Source organism: Hibiscus syriacus, unplaced genomic scaffold (genome assembly GCF_006381635.1).
Source record: "Hibiscus syriacus cultivar Baekdansim isolate YM2019G1 unplaced genomic scaffold, ASM638163v2 tig00001120_pilon, whole genome shotgun sequence".
NCBI lineage: Eukaryota > Viridiplantae > Streptophyta > Magnoliopsida > Malvales > Malvaceae > Hibiscus > Hibiscus syriacus.
This window is the reverse complement of record NW_024061845.1, coordinates 1609746-1627398: the sequence shown is the minus strand read 5'-3', so window position 1 is coordinate 1627398 and position 17653 is coordinate 1609746. Positions and strand designations below refer to the sequence as shown.

The window sequence follows — 17653 nt, the reverse complement described above, 5'->3', positions numbered from 1 at the left end:
GTCCTAACTCTAGGCTCTCTATCAAAGAGATGGATCGTACGTGCGTGGATGACGATTTGGTTGGTTTGTCATAAATGATCCCTCTGGCATGTTTAAGAATCCTAAGATCATTTTCTTTCTCATTGGATTCTCGATGTTATACAATAATGAACCATGTAGTGCATCTTTTGTTTCTGGTAGTTGTCTATTTCGAAATAATGATGCACATGAAGTTTCCGAGCTACTTAAGTTTGGCACTATAACGTCTCCGCCGACTTTTGTTCTGCAGATAATAGCTTTCTTGGGCAATATAACGTCATGGTACTGGTTTATTAATCTATTCTTCCACCCAGTCTCCATGAATTCTTGTTTTGAGTCGTCAAAAACTGGTTTATCGAGTTAGGCAAAATAAAACTACACTTTTTAATGCAAAAAAGCTGCATTTTTATCCAAATTAAGGCATAGTACCATACAAGTAAAATTTTATTAGTTCATAAATCACAACCTGGTTTGATGGCAAGCAATTTTCTATTAATACTCAACATGATTCCTCTCTACCCTTCATTTGAAAGACCGAAACAATTCCATGGCTTGGAGCAGAGAATACTTGGATTTTGCTTTGGTCCCAACTGGTTTATTGATCTTGTCTATTTACCATGTTTTCCTTCTTTATCGATGCCACAAATTCCCTGAAACTACTGTCATTGGCCTCGAAAACCATTTCAAGAAAGCCTGGGTCGAAAGGATGATGCAGGTTCAGGCAAAAGATAGAGGATTATCATTGACGATGATCGACGGCACGATATCGGCGTCGATTTTCCTAGCGACGACATCGCTGACGTTGAGTTCGCTCATCGGAACATGGCTAGCGGATGCGTCTCAGCAAAGCCTCATCAAAAGCAGCCTCATTTACGGCAACACGAGCTCGTCGATCAATTCGATCAAATACATAGCACTTCTCATCTGTTTCCTGCTGGCATTAGGCTCGTTTCTCCAATGCGTTCGCAACTTAGTTCATTCGAGTTTCTTGATTACCATGCCGAATGCAGATATCCCGGTGAGTTACGCCCAGAAAGCAGTGATAAGAGCAGGTGCTTGTTGGTCGATTGGGTTACGAGCTATTTACTATGCTACCGTGTTGTTGCTTTGGATTTTTGGGCCAATCCCAATGTTTATTGGCTCTTTGATTATGGTGATGGTTTTTGCATTTGCTTGATAGAAATATCACCCCATTGCATCAGTTTGAAGAAGCTAAGTTGATCGAGTAATATGGTTAATAAGGTGATCAGCTACGAGTCTCATGCAATAGCTGGTCGACTTACTCAGCATCATGATAGGTTAAATCAGAATACAAGATGTGACGTTATAATCGTTATTTATATTAACAATGAGACACACTATCTTCAATATATATACTAATAAATCTTATGAATATTTATTATTTATTAATATCTCTTTTTATGATTATAATTCTATTTGTTAAATAAAAAATTGATGTATTTTGTTATTAGGATTTTAATATCGTTGTGACTATAGTTATATAAGATGTTGACTCCTTATGATTATAAATATAGCATTTAGATAAAATTTTATATTAAAAAGTAATATAAAATTTTCTCTTTATTTTTCATATCTTTTGTTCATATTCGTATTTTTTTATCGTAAATATTTTTTTTCTTTTCTTTTGCATCCTATGCAATTTATATGATATGAAAATTAAGCATACCATACTATAATATATATACTAGACTATACGTTAATTGTGTGTATTTAAAAATTTAAAATATTTTCAATAAATTAAAAAAGTTATGAATAAATATTATTTTATAATCACTCGTATTATTTAAAATAAATTACTAAAATTTATTAATTAATTTTAGTGATAAAAATATAAAATCGTTAGGCATAAACGGCTTCTATATGACTGTATCACTACAAATACAAATTAGGAAACCGGCAAAGTAATATAGAGTAGTAATTTTCAAGTTAAATATTTTTTTTAATTTATATAATTGTGTTTGGGTTTGGATGATATATTTGGGTGCGTTAGGTTTATTTTGGGGTTGGGCTTGGATAATATATTTGAGATGGTTTGAGTTTAAATATTTTTTTTAAAAAAATAAATAAATTTAATGGTATTTTTATTATCAATTCATTTAATTTTGAATTTAAAAATTTGAAATTAGATTAATTTAATCGTTTTAGCTAATCCTTCCAATCAAATCAATTCAATTTGAGTCATTTAACTATTTTCATTTGACTTTTGTTCACTCCTAATCTGTAGTTATCATTCTTTTATTTGTAATGGGAAGAATGTTCGATCAATTTTCATGTATATGGTACTATTTTAATGTTCTAATATATATCAATTTTTAGATTTAAAAAATATTATAACTATTAAAATTTAATTTTAAATTAGACGTAGCAAGGTAATCCACCAGAGAAAAAGGATGAACGCAACCACGTAAACGTTGCGTGCATAATAGCTAGACTCTTTCAACTGGTACAACTATTTTCTAATTTAACCTTTTCTGTTGATATCTCTTTGTAGCACACGTGGCCAAGGATAGACCTAAAGTTACGGGTAAGACAGTCCTCTCCTAAAAATTTTAAATTTATATATATTTTAAATATTTTTTTGTATATTTTTATTAAAAATATATTCTCATCTTTGAAATTTTATAAATTTATCTCTCCTTACAATTTTAAAATTTTACCTTCCAACATAAATTCATACTTCTATCCTACATATTCTCAAAAATATTAATTATTAATAAGAGAAAATAAAGACACTCAATGACATGGATGATATTTGTTGGTCAATACAAATCCATTTGAAACTGAGAATTTGTCCAATTTGTTTTTTATCACTCCTTTTCTCTCTCAATTGTATAAAAAAATTATTTTTCTGAACCCCTAGCCTAGGTTTACTCCTCCAAAATCAGTATTAAATATATTTTTTATACAATATTATCTATATTATTTTAATAAATGTTTTTTTTTTATAAAAATGTATCAATTTTCAAAATATTTTGAAACAATATTATTGTTTATACACTATTTTTCTTCCATGAGTCGTCTCTTCCTATCCATTCACACATTGAAAATTGGAATCACGCAAAATTAATGTACATACACATGATTAGTTTATGTTGGTATAATATTTTTAACAAACCCTCCTTTTATTATTAGTTTGGGTGATTACTAATATATTATTTTGTTTATTAATAAGAATAATTTATCTATCGACTTAAGTTAAAGATTAGAATTATAAAATGATAATACGAGTATATAAATTTATATAAAAATATTTAAATTAAAATACAAATAAGTTAATAAGAGTTAAGGTATCGGTTTAATGATAAAATTGATGTTTTGAGAAATTGTCAATTTTTCTTTGAGGTTCACTTTAGTTGTTCATCTTGTATTTTTCAAGAAGTAATAAGAAGACATTATTAAAAGCTTGGTTGGACGCACAACTGAGAGAATTGAATTAAATACGCATAACTTCATAGCCCGCACGCATCTGTTTAGGACAAGGGCAAGAGACTCTATGTAGGAGCGTCTAAAAATTAAACTTTCGTCTTTGGGGACAATGATAGGAGATTATAACGGTCTTTGATGTTATGTTCTTTTTAGGGTTTTAGTTTTTTTTTCTTCTATTAATTAATATTTAATTTATTGATCGATTAATTTAATTTAAATATTATATAATTATATTATAAAAATAATTTTTTTATTTTATTCACAATATTAAAATATAATATATTGATTGAATTTAATATTTCATCTTATTAGATTAATTAATTATTGATTAATTTCTTAACATTTAATTTCTTAACATTTAATTTCCCCCTCTACTTTTAGGTGTTTATTTTTCACAACTTTTTCCTTTTCCGTTGAATTTAGGGAAACAGACGATGTTAATTAATGTTGTTATTGTTATAATAATAATATCTCTTTATATTATGATTAAAAAATTCAAAAAATTAAATTCAAAAAATATATCAACTGAATTTAATTTAATTAGAATATATATATATATATATAATTCACAACGACGACGTGATATAATGACAATTTACATGATATGTTTAAGATAATTATTCATTTTCCTATTTAATCCAATCTATTATTTTTATCAATATTTTTTTAATATTTTAAATTGATACTACCAATCATTAATTAGGTATCGTACAAAAGAAATTAGGTATCTAACTTTGGTATCAATACATAAGTATATGGACGAACACAATATATTATGTTAGGGAGCAGACTTTTAAAATTTTAAAATAGACGAATTTATAAAATTTTAGGAGAACAAAAATATATTATCAATTGAAAATATAAAAAAGAAAAACCTAAAATATATACTAGTTTAAAATTTTCATGGAGACGACTGCTCCCACTCATCTCCCGTTCGTTCTATCCATGTATGATGTGTGTGTGAATGGTTGAAATCTGACAAAATTATGTTTATCATTTCATAAATGAGAAATTAAGAATAAAGAATGTTGATAGAAACAAATTTATTTTATCAGTTGTTGGTGATTTATCCCTTTTGATTTAAGTAAAGAGAAACAATTAATGAAATAACCATCGTTGACTAACGATTATCTATGATAAAAGATGAAAGTATAGGAGAAAGATGGAAATCAATGATCGAGCATTGTAAATATCAAGGATATGAACATTTATATTTAAACATATATTGTCTTGTATTAATCTGAGATTTATAAAAAATATTGAAAACTACTACAACTTATATTTATATATTTTCCTTAATTAAAGATGATTGTTTTCTTTTTCTTTTTTAAAATTTCAAGGTTTTTAAGTGTGTAATTATTTTAACGTTAATTAATTAGTTTGAATATAACACTCTCAGACCGATGCGGGTGACCCGATTCGATCCGAGGTGTCACATTAGGGCCACCAGAGTGACCCACATAAAAAATAAGGAAAAATTAAATTTTTTGTTAAAACATGTAAAGTCATAAAACAATTTATAAATAAAATACAAGTTCAAAAAATCATTTATATATTAAAAAATAGGATTCAACTTACATGTCCCCTAATTACATGCACCATACTCCGCAAACAACGTCGGTGAGACTCCTTTACTGATGTCAGTATAAGCACAAGATCAAATTCTTTAACCTAAAATGGTAAGTACAGAGTGAGTTTTGGAAAACTCAGTAATACAGAACTGCCAGATGAATGCAATAGGTATTCGGGTATATGATAAAGCATAGCTTTCCTTAGTGGGACATACATCATCAGATTATATCGATGATATCAGATTCCATTAGCCTTCAGTTACAAACAAGGATTTACGGTCCGAAAGAAGTATTAAGATGGAAATATTTAGAAGATTAAATTGGGGAGTATAGTGTGTTCCAACAAAACGAAGAAATGTGTTCAAATCCTTTAAAAACATTAGTAGTTTAAAACATATTTTAAAGTTGAGGTAATACCCTCTAACCGAACACCTATATGTAGTTTCCCCATAACTGCATCCATAAGGACTTAACCTAAGCACACAACAAATGAGCCACTCTAAGGGAGTACCATGGGGCCGATGGGCTTACCTAAGAGTCTCCTTAGGTCTATAAGGAATTACCAACTTGATCAGAGTTGAACCTCCATACTCCAAAATCATACCCATACAGTATCCAATAGAAATAAAATTGAACAGTAACTTTAATATCAAAATCATGATCCAGTAGAATGTTATAAAATGAAAATGCAGTTATTTAAATCACATGAATGCTCTCCATCCGTACACCAAAATACAATCCCCATACTAAGGGAGTGCCTTAAGGCCTTAGAGCCTACCCAAGGAATACCTTATGTTCGTAAGGAATTACCAATTTTATCAGAGCTGAACCTCCATACTCCAGCCAACCCAGATTGTGTCCCTATAAAATAGTTCAAGTAGTAACCAATAGATTCCATGATCCATAAATTAGGAACAATTATATTTTCCAGTGAAAACAGATAACCAGAGATCACTTATCAGGTAGCCATAGTTCATAACCAGTAAACCAATACATCATCAAATCATAATAACGAACAGTTAAAAGATTCAGTAAAACAATAACTTCACTAAATCACATTTCATGCCATATAAAATAATCATATATCACATAGGGAACACACTAGAGGATCTAGTTATTTTTTTTGGAGGTACTTAGTATTTATCAGGTAGGGAGCCACAAAATTTCTGTAAATTGATTGAATTTTAAAATGACGTCAATATAAAAAGAGAGTTTGATAGCTAACAGATTCATTAGTCATTTGGGAATTGATTTATCAAGATCATAGTATCTAGATATTTTTTGAAGGCACTAAGTAATCAGGAAGGTATTCAGAATCTTTTACGTCAGAGTTACTTGAGATTTCAGATATAACAAGAGTGATTCCATTATTAAAGAAATCAGAGGCATTTTAGACATTTTGGTTTCTTGAAGAATTCTTAGTAATTTAACCCAATGAGAGTGAAACAACAATTTATATTCTTTAGGATTTAAATCGAATTATCAGGATTTCAAATCCAATTAAACTATCCAATCCCAACACTACGATACTTGCCAATCATTCAGACTGAGGCACTTCACCATTATTCACTTCTTAATACTGATTGCTCTAGTTGAATTGACCATATTCAGAATCATTCAAACTAGTCTGACCTGTTGACCTTGACTTAAACCGTTAACTTTGACGTGACCGTTGACTTACCCGTTGACTGATGACTGTTGACTTTGACAAAAAAGTTAAAATTTTAGTTAAGTCATATTTTATATTTTTCGACGTTCTGAGTCTAAGTCCAAAGTTCTTTTTGCCAAATTCAATCTTGGTAAGCTGTTTTTCAACATTTTATCTCCCAATTCAATACAAATTTTCATGTTTAAGCATAAAAATGAAGTTAAATTGGTTAATCGTTATGGCTTGAAAATTGAGGTAATACATTACTATCTTGTGTATGCTTTATGGAACATGTTGGAATTGGTTATTGCATAGATGAATATGTTTAGATACATGTATGTAACTAATATATTTCTAAACTCGATTCAAATATGATGAAAAGTAATTAAACTGAATAAGACTCAGATTACACGTATAAGACACTAGAAGACTGATAAAAAAATTCCAGGTTCAGTGATTAACCGATAAAGCAATCAACCTCAGAATCTTTAAATTCTAATTATTTTCATTAAAAGTTGTAATACTAGAATCACATGGTTAAGAAATTATGAAATTACCCCTACGAGGTAGAAATGGTCTGAATTGACCCTGATAGTGGAAGTACCATGAGAATTTGTATTTAATCGAGAGAGAAACCACCCGAAATAAAAGAAAAATGGCCAAAACGCTTACCCACGCTGGCGACGAGAAAAATGAAAATGATAACCCGACCCACCAGTTGAATTTTGAGCAGACAGAGGTGGGGAATACGGAGGTGGTGTTGGTGCAGGCAACTGATAGCTATAACAAACGGAATTGAGAGAAAAAGTGGTGGCGACACAAGGTTTCCTCCATCAATTTGCAACGATTAAAGACTGGTTGGGGCGATCTATGAGTCGGGGTTGAGTCGTCGGAGGACGCTGAAGCTAAAGATGACAATAATGCACACTTCTGTCGGTCTGTGATGACTAAACGATTACAATATGATTTGGTTTGGGGTTTAATATTTTACGAATGAAAGAGAGTTTTTTAAGTTTACCTTGGGAGAATTTGAAAATGAGGTTATCACCCAACCCAAATTATTATAATTTATATTTATTAAATAAAACACTAATAACAGCCTAGCCTAGTGGCTAGGGCATGAGCACCCATGACCCTAAGGTCATAGGTTTAAACCCCCTCAGCCACTAAATCTCCATTTTTTTATTTTTCAATTGACCAAAAAAATAGGATAATTCAGGGTTGGTCACTAAACTTCCCATTAATTCAAAACTAGCACAAAAAGTTCTAGAAACTTACATTTTAGTCCTTAAAATAAAATAATTTATTTAATAATTTTTAATTTAAAAATTAGGGGTGTGACAATTCTCCTCATCTTAAAAGAAATTCGTCCTCAAAATTCACTAAAGTCACAAAAATGCAGAAGTGAACCTTTCAACAATTATTCAATATCTTTAGGTAGTTTTTACAGAAGTACGAGTTATCTACTAATCCTTAACCAGCTGAATATACATTCTTGTCAAAACTCTCCCCCATCCTAATAAAATAATCTGAACAAAATAATCATATTGAAATCAATTCGACCTTGGCTACGAGGTTAGGTTCATATAGCAGTAGCATATTCCAATTTCATTTATAGAGTCGGGTCAAAATTTCTCGGATAATTAACTCTCACATTACTCGTGAGACACTTTACAGAATTTGGACAAACGTTACTAGTATTCATTTATGCATTGTTGAGCCCTAACATATAGAAAACTTAAGTTAGCTCATTACAGAGAGAAACTTGACCTTGGAGTTCCGACTTAGAGAAGTACGGATATGGTCTATGAGTATGTACTAACCAAACATCCTATGACAATCGACCGGTCGGTCTACCCAAAAAACTCTACGTAACCTAAGCTATGATACCACTAAATATAACACCCTCAGACCGATTCAAGTGACCTAATCCGATCTGAGGTGTCACATTATGGCCACCAGAGCATCCTACAATAAAAATCCAGGAAAAATGAAAAGTTTTGTTAAAACGTGTAAAATCATAAAACAATTTATAAATAAAATACAAGTTCAGAAAATTATTTATATATTAAAAATAGGATTCAACCTACATACATCTAATTACATGCATCGTACTCTACAAACAACGCCGATGGAACTCCTTTGCTAATGTCGATATAAGCACAAAATCAAATTCTTTAACTTGAAATGGTAAATAACAGAGTGAGCTTTGAAAAGCTCATTAATATATAACTATCATATGAATGCAATAAGTCTTCAGGTATATGATAAAGCATATCTTTCCTTAGTGGGACAAACATCATTATATTCTATCGATGATTTCATATTCCTTTAGTCCTCAGTTACAAATAGGGATTTACGGTCCGAATGAAGTATTCAGATGGACATATTCAGAGTATTAAATTGGGGAGTCTAGTGTGTTCTAACAAAAAGGATAAATGTGTACAGATCCTTTAAAAACATTAGTAGTTTAAAACATATTTTGAAACTACAGTAATACCCTTCAACTGAACACCTATATGAAATTTCCTTAGAATTGCATCCATAAGGGCTTACACTAAGCAAACAACAAAGGATCCATCCTAAAGGGAGTACCTTGGGGCCTACCCAAGGGTCTCCTTAGGTCCGTAAGGAATTACCAGCTTGACCAGAGCTAAATATTCATACACCAAAATCATACCCATACAATATCCAGTATAAATAATATTGAGCAGTAACTTTAATATCAAAATCATGATCCAGTAAAATATTGTAAAAATGACAATGTAGTTATTTAAATCATATGAATACTCTCCATCTTTTCACCAAAATACGATCCCCATATTGAGGAGTGCCTTGAGGCCTTAGAGCCTACCCAATGAATACCTTAGTTCCGTAAGGAATTACCAGCTTGATCAGAGCTGAACCTCCATACTCCAGCATACCCAAACAGTATCCCAATAAAACAGTTCAAGTAGTAAGTAGTAGATTACATGATCCATAAATAATGAACGATTATATTTTCTAGTGAAAATAGATAACCAAAGAGCACATATCAGGTAGTCATAGTTCATAACCAGTAAACCAATACATCATTAAATCAGAATATCGATCAGTTAAAAGATTCAATAAAAAATAACTTCAGTAAATCACATTCCAGGCCAAATAAAATAATCATATATCATATAGGGAACACACTAGAAGATCCAGTTATTTTTCCGGAGGTACTTAGTATTTATCATGTATGGAGCTACGAAATTTCTGCAAATTGATTGAATTTCATAACAAATTCCCTATAAAAATAGAGTTTGATAGCTAACAGATTCATCAGTCATTCAGGAAATGATTTATCAAGATCATAGTATCCAAATATTTTTCGAAGGCACTAAGTAATCATGAAGGTATTCAAAATCTTTTACATCAGAGTTGCTTGAGATTTCATATATGATAGGAGTGATTCCATTATTAAGGAAATCAGAGGCATTTTAGACATTTTGGTTTCTTGAAGAATTCTTTGTAATTTAACCCAATGGAGTGAAATAATAATTTTTATTATTTAGGATTTAAATTGAATTATCAAGATTTTAAATCCAATTAAATTATTCAATCCCAATACTGCGATACTTGCCAATCATTCAGACCAAGGCACATCACTATTATTCACTTCTTAATATTGATTTCTCTAGTTGAATTGACCACATTCAGAATCATTCGAACCGGTCTGACCTGTTGACCTCGACCTAAACCGTTAACTTTGACATGACCGTTGACCTACCCGTTGACTTTGACAAAAAAGCTAAAATTTTAGTTAAGTTATATTTTATGTTTTTTGATGTCTTGAGTATGATTCCAAAGTTTGTTTTGCCAAATTCAATCCTGATAAGTTGTTTTTTTGACATTTTATCTCTCGATTCAATACAAATTTTCATGTTTAAGTTTCGTTTATTAAGGAAATCAGTGGCATTTTATCTCTGATTTCATATATGACAGGAGTGATTCAATTATTAAGGAAATCAGTGGCATTTTAGACATTTTGGTTTCTTAAAAAATTCTTAGTAATTTAACCCAATGAGAGTGAAACAACAATTTATATAATTTAGGATTTAAATTGAATTATCAGGATTTCGAGTCCAATTAAACTATCTAATCCCAACATTGCTATATTTGCCAATCATTCGGACCGAGGTACTTCACCATTATTCACTTCTTAATAGTGATTGCTCTAATTAAATTGACCACCTTTAGAATCATCGTTGAATGAATGTTAGGGAGACAAACATGTAGTCAAATGGTATTTATTTCATTTCTATATTGTAACGGTATCAAAAAATGTTGATGTGATTGATTCGAGGTTTCTAACCCTTATGGACGATACAACATATAAGTTCATTAGCATTTCCAGATTTTTCCAAGTTATCCACTTAATTATAGGTCATAGAAGGTACTTGGGTCATCTAGTATTCAATTTTATCTGGGTCATTTTGGAGTTTCCAGAGTAATTCAATGGTTTCAACGATTCGGATACGTATAATACTTCCATTCAGTTCAATTTTTTAATATAATATAGTCATTTTGAGGTAATTTCGACGTGTAAAGTACTTTCGGTAATTTAGCCTTCGATTGTTTGCTTAGGAAGTAGAAATTCTAGGTCATTTTGGTATTCGAGGGTGATTTATTCATATCAGAGCTTGAGGGTATTCAATTATTTTAGGACCTAGAGGTATTTTGGGTCATTTTACACTTTAGGGGTATTTTGGTCATTTCATTCAATCCAATCTTTCCATTTAATTCAAATTTTCTGAACAATTCAAACATAAATATTACTTCAAGTGTTTTAGCATTTAGGTATTTGTTGATTTATCGATAATTCTAAGTCTTATACCTTCTCGGATGTTAAGATCTGGTTATCAGTGACTTTCCGAACATATTAGGAATTTAACAGGTGAATCAACAGTTTATTGGATTAAATACAAATTATCAGGGTATTTCCACTATCAAGGTCAGTCTGGACCATTTTTGCCTCATAGGGGCAATTTTGTAATTTCTTAACCAAGTGATTCTGGCATTAAAACTTTTAACGAAAATAATTAGAATTTAAAGATTCTGAGGTTGATTTCTTTATCGGTTAATTACTGAACCTGAAATTATTTATTATCAGTCTTCTAGTGTCTTATACGTGTAATCTGAGTCTTATTCAATTTAATTACTTTTCATCGCATTTGAATCGAGTTTAGAAATATATTAATTACACACATGTATCCAAACATATTCGTCTATGCATAAAGCAATGCAACCATGTTCCATAAAGCATATATAAGGTAGTAATGTATTACCTCGAATTTTAATCCATAACGGATAACCAATTTAACTCCATTTGATCAACCTCAAACTTTATTTCCATGTCCCATAATGTCTCGAATAGATGACAAAACGAATTACATTAAAAACGGAGCTTATAAAAAATTTGTATTGAATTATGAGATAAAATACCGAAAAAAACTTATCTGGATTGAATTTGACAAAATGAACTTCGGATTCAGACTCAGGAAGTCGAAAAACATAAAATATGATTTTTTGAAAAATTTGACTTTTTAGTCAAAACCAACGGCCAACGGTCAAACTGGTCAAAGTCAACATGAAGGTCAACGATCAACGGGTAGGTCAATTGTCAGGTCAAAGTCAACGATTCGGGTCAAGGTTAACAGGTTAGACTGATTCAGGTTGACTCAAACCAGTTCGGGTTGACTCGGTTCAATATGAGTTGACTCAGACCGGTTCTAGTCAACTCGAGCTGGTTCTAGGATGTTCAAAGGCTACGGAGGAGCCCCATGCACACGCGTGGCAGTATGTGGCGACGACGACGACAGCTGAGTACTCTACGATCAACCAAACATCAAATCCGAGCAACAACAACACTCAATTTCAATTAAAACCACCCGAAATAAAAGAAAAAGGGTCGAAACGCTTACCCACGCCGACGATGAGGAAAACATCGTCGACAACCCGACCCACCGATCAGGATTTGAACGGACGGAGGTGGGGAGTGCGAAGGTGGCGGCGGTGCAGACAACCAATAGCTAGAACGGCCAAAATCGAGAGAAAAATGGCAACGGCGCAAGGTTTACTCCCTCGATTTACAATGATCGAAGATCGGTTGGGGAGATCTACGAGTCGGGGTTGAGTCTCCGGAGGAACGCTGAAGCTGACGACGATAATGATGCAGACTTTCGTCGGCCAATGGTGACTGAACGATGATGGGATGATTTAGTTTGGGTTCGAGATTTCACAAAGAAAATGTGTTTTTTTTTTTGTCCACCATATGGGGGATTGAAAATGAGATTATCACCCAACCCAAATTATTATAAATTATATTTATTAAACAAATCACTTAAAACAACCGAGCCTAGTGGGTAGGGCATGGTCACCCATGATTCTTGGGTCACGGGTTCAAGCCCCCTCGTCCAAAAAGTTGTGGGTGTGACATTAGAAGTTGGGGATTTTGGTGTTTAAGCATAAAAAACATTAATTAAAAAATATAGTATTTTTTTCTCATGCAAAGAATCAAAATAGTTTTAACGTGTGGTGAAGGTACCGAACGGCTCTTCTTCTCTGACCAATCTGCTTCTTTAAAACTCGTGTCTCTCCCTCTCTCCCTTCATATGTCTCCATTTCTGATCCTCTTTGCAATCTCTTCATTGAAGAATTCATTTTTTTTATTAAAAAAACAATTTGTTGGAAAAAGAGAGGTATCTCAAATAATTGAAAACCATGGAGAATGGAGCTCTGAACCATGAAATAGAAACAGCTTCAACAATCACAATCAAAGGCATACTCAGTTTGTTGATGCAAAATATCGATGAGAACAATTGCAAGAGGTTGATTTCTCTGGGTATGGGTGACCCAACTGTTTATTCTTGCTTTCATACTACTCATGTTGCTGGAGAAGCTGTTCTTGAAGCTCTGCAATCTGATAACTTCAATGGCTATTCACCCACTGTTGGCCTTCCCCAAACAAGAAGGTTTAATTTCGAATCTTTGTTGGATTTCCGGATTTCAATTGCATGTGTTTTTCTTTGTTTAATACATGAATTTGAGAGTTTCTTCAGTTTTTTTGGTGGTTTAGTTGAATTTTGATTCTAATTTTATTCTAAATCTGTTCAGTTTCATCGAATTTTTACATTAAATGAATAATTTCAACTTTCAAGTACTTGCCTAGTTGTAGGCTTGATAAACTCCAACTTTAGCTTTAATTTCGTACTTGTCTTGGTTTTAATGCAATCTAGAGCTATTACTTTGGTCAATTTCTCTTGTATTTTTCTGAGTTTTTTTCTGAATAATGATGCATTGGAAAGCAAGAAAGAAAATTTCTTGAATATGTTACTCGAACTTGGGTGTAACTGTAGGATATGGATATGTTGGATTTTTTAATGTATTTGGAGTTTCTTGGAATATGTGTTGGAAACGGATACTATGATGAAGAGTGGGATCAACATAGATACTTCCTACTCATTTTCTTCATTTTTTTTCACATTTTAACAGGGCAATTGCAGAATATCTCTCATCTGATCTTCCTTACAAACTATCATCTGATGATGTTTTCATCACATCTGGCTGCACACAAGCTATTGATGTTGCATTGACGATGCTTGCTCGACCTGGTGCAAACATCTTGATTCCAAGGCCAGGCTTCCCAATTTATGAACTCTGTGCTACCTTTAGACGTCTCGAAATTCGGTATTTTGATCTTCTCCCCGAGAAAGGCTGGGAAGTTGATCTTGATTTGGTTGAAGCACTAGCAGATCAGAATACGGTTGGTATCGTAATCATAAACCCCGGTAATCCTTGCGGCAGTGTGTACTCCTATCAACACTTGAAAAAGGTTGGTATGCATCAGGAAAATGGAACTTTTTATATGACCATGTTTGAGACTTGAGTGCACAGACCGTGAGATGTGGGAGAAATTTAACTGTTTGTTTTATGTAATTAGATTGCAGAAACTGCGGAGAAGCTTAAGATTCCTGTTATTGCTGATGAAGTTTATGGGCATCTTGCATTTGGGGACAATCCATTTGTACCAATGGGAGTTTTTGCGTCAATAGTTCCGGTCCTAACTCTCGGCTCTCTATCAAAGAGATGGATCGTGCCTGGATGGCGACTTGGTTGGTTTGTCATAAATGATCCCTCTGGCATGTTTAAGAATCCTAAGGTCATTTTCTCTTGGATATTAGTATTCTCAATGTTATACAATAATGAACCCGGTACTGCATTTTTTTTTCTGGTACTTGTCTATTTCAACAATAATGATGCACATGAAGTTTACGAGCATTATCTTTTTCGACGACGATGATGTTATACAAATGATCTCAGGGGCCTTGTGCATTTAATGTTTATTTTCACTTTCAACCTTTACTTGTTCTACAGATTATAGCTTAAGCTTTCTTGGGCTTTATTTTGCTTGTTTGAAAGCTGATATAATCACTGCCATGTAAACATTTAAGATCTAACTTGCACTTCTTACATCTTACTTGAAAATCTACTTTGTTGTATGAAATCTGTTTATAATCTTTTGGACACTTTTGTTTCTTATCAGATTATTGAGCGTATCAAGAAGTATTTTGATATTTTAGGAGGACCTGCAACTTTTATTCAGGTATGTATATATGGTATCAGCTTGTTTACTGACTAACCAAAATGCAAGCATCCTATTGTTGTTCATAAGTATAGGTACTGAATGGTCCTGGAACAAGACTTGCAAAACTGTTGAATGGATTTGAATGTTTCCATTTCGATTCTAGTCTTTATGCAATTACCATAGGTCTTCACTCTGTTGTTTTCATGGCTTTCCGATGGGTGTCCTAGGCGGCAGTTCCCCGTATCATCGAGGAAACCGAGGAAGTTTTCTTCCAGAAAACTATTAACACACTGAAGCAGACATCAGATATTTGTTGGGATTTGATAAAGGAAATCCCTTGCATTACTTGTCCCCATAAGCCTCAGGGGTCAATGGCTGTCATGGTAACGGACTATAATTTGCAATCTCTGTTTGAAACTCTAGGGATTGGTAAACATGTTGAAGCTAATTTTGTTCAATGAATTTCGCAGATTAAACTAAATGTTTCCAGCCTGGAAGACATCAGTGACGACATCGACTTCTGTTTCAGGCTGGCCAAAGAAGAATCTGTCATTATTCTTCCTGGTAAGAAACAAATCAAATTGAACATTCATGAACAATAATATTATCAGCACAGTTCCTTCCATCTTTGTGATTTGCAAATGAAAATTTTGCCATGCAGGCATGGCAGTGGGGTTAAAGAATTGGCTTCGAATCACATTCGCTGCAGATCCACAGTCTCTGAAAGAAGCACTAGGGAGGTTAAAATCTTTCTGCAAAAGGCACAGCAGGGTGATGCAGCAGCCATATTAGAACAGTTGAAACTATTCAAACATGGCGTCAAGCCTCATACAGTATACGTCCGAAACTTGTTGCCACTTCTTAGATGCTTGTTAATTTATTGTATGATTTTAGGAAATATGACAGCTTAGTCTACTTTAATACTTAAATCAAAACTCTTGAAGTGATTTACTCTAGAACATCATTTTGCTGTTGGAGGAACCTTGACAACTACGAAAAGGAAGATTGCAGATTGGGTACATCATGAAAGATCTAAGCAAGCAAGTTGCAGATTGATAAGACGATTTGATATAATATCGAAATCCGATACATTGATTGGTATTATGGATGGATAGGCAGATGGGATTGAACAGATGCATCCACGCTTGCATGCATGCATATTGTTAGTCATCCAATCATCAAATACTAATCATGTATCATCATCAACTCATTATTGTTACTAAAATGATTTTAAATAATTAATACCGTCATAATTACCATTGAAAACAAATTATTGTTGTTTAGAGCATAGTAATTTTTTAACTGTTTAATTTTGGTTGGTGAAATTTAAATAAAATATTTTTATAGAAAATTATAATGATAAAAATATTTATTGAACTAAGGTATCTTATATATATTTTTGAATTCATCCATGCAATATATTTATACCACTGTGTCCAAAATGAAATATAAAAATTTAAAATTCAAAAACATATATTTTTAAATAAATCCAAGGTAGAACATTATTAATTATTATTCATAGTAAATTATACAAGATATCCTTAAACTATGACTCTCATTTTAAATTGGTCTTTAAATTTCAGAACATTATGCTTCCATCATCAAATTTCAAAGTTCATATATAGTAGTATTATATGTTTGATGAAAGATCATGTGTAATTTTGACATTAAAAGAAGAGAGAGAGAGAGAGAAAAAATAACAAAAAAGGAAAAAGAGAACAGAACACAAACAAGAAACCTCTCTCTATATGAAAAATCTAGTTCACCGACGACTCTCAGCTTCAATTAGCTCATCTTTATTCCCTTCATTTTTTCTTCTTTAAGGAATGATTTATTTTCAGCAAACTGAATTTTGCTTGATAATGGGATTTTCAGTGAGTAGTGATTAATGTTATTCTTTTTATAAGTAAGGATTAGGATGGGAAAATGGATAATTAACTAAAAATAACAATATTAGAAGAATCTTATTTTATATATTAGTCTACTGGTTTTGTTTTATTAAAAAAATGGAGGGGAAGAAGAAAGCTTAGGTAATTACAATGTCACTGTCAAGTGCTGACAATGGAGATGTGTAACAGCTTTATTTATTCATGGTGGAAAATCTAATCTTTCTTTTCCCTTTCCTTCTCTTTTCTAAAACCCTCATCAATGCTTCTTTCTGTTCCCATTCCCTTCTTCTTCTTGACTGACACTGAGAAAACCTGCCACTGCAACCTTTTCTTACGCACACACGCATACCCCAAAAACTCAATACCCTTTTTCTTCTCAGCAAACCGAGAGGTTTCAGAACAGATCATAATCTCAGGGCCAAAACAGGAAAACACACACAAAGATTTTATATAAAAAAACCCTATCTTT

The 17653-nt window shown here is 32.3% G+C and overlaps 2 protein-coding genes across 2 annotated transcripts; both read left to right on the top strand.

The window, feature by feature from the left end:
* Window positions 1-525: 525 nt before the first annotated feature.
* Window positions 526-1428, top strand: LOC120122666. Its single transcript, XM_039141790.1, has one exon. It carries the CDS (start codon window positions 566-568, stop codon window positions 1193-1195), a length of 630 nt encoding a protein of 209 aa, XP_038997721.1. The 5' UTR covers window positions 526-565; the 3' UTR covers window positions 1196-1428.
* An 11913-nt stretch (window positions 1429-13341) lies between these two features.
* LOC120122656 (probable aminotransferase TAT2) lies at window positions 13342-16089 on the top strand. Its single transcript, XM_039141778.1, has 7 exons — window positions 13342-13682; window positions 14203-14542; window positions 14651-14869; window positions 15254-15313; window positions 15523-15678; window positions 15766-15859; window positions 15957-16089. The coding sequence occupies exons 1-7, from the start codon at window positions 13432-13434 to the stop codon at window positions 16085-16087; spliced, it is 1251 nt and encodes a 416-aa protein (XP_038997709.1). The 5' UTR covers window positions 13342-13431; the 3' UTR covers window positions 16088-16089.
* The last annotated feature ends 1564 nt before the right edge of the window (window positions 16090-17653 follow it).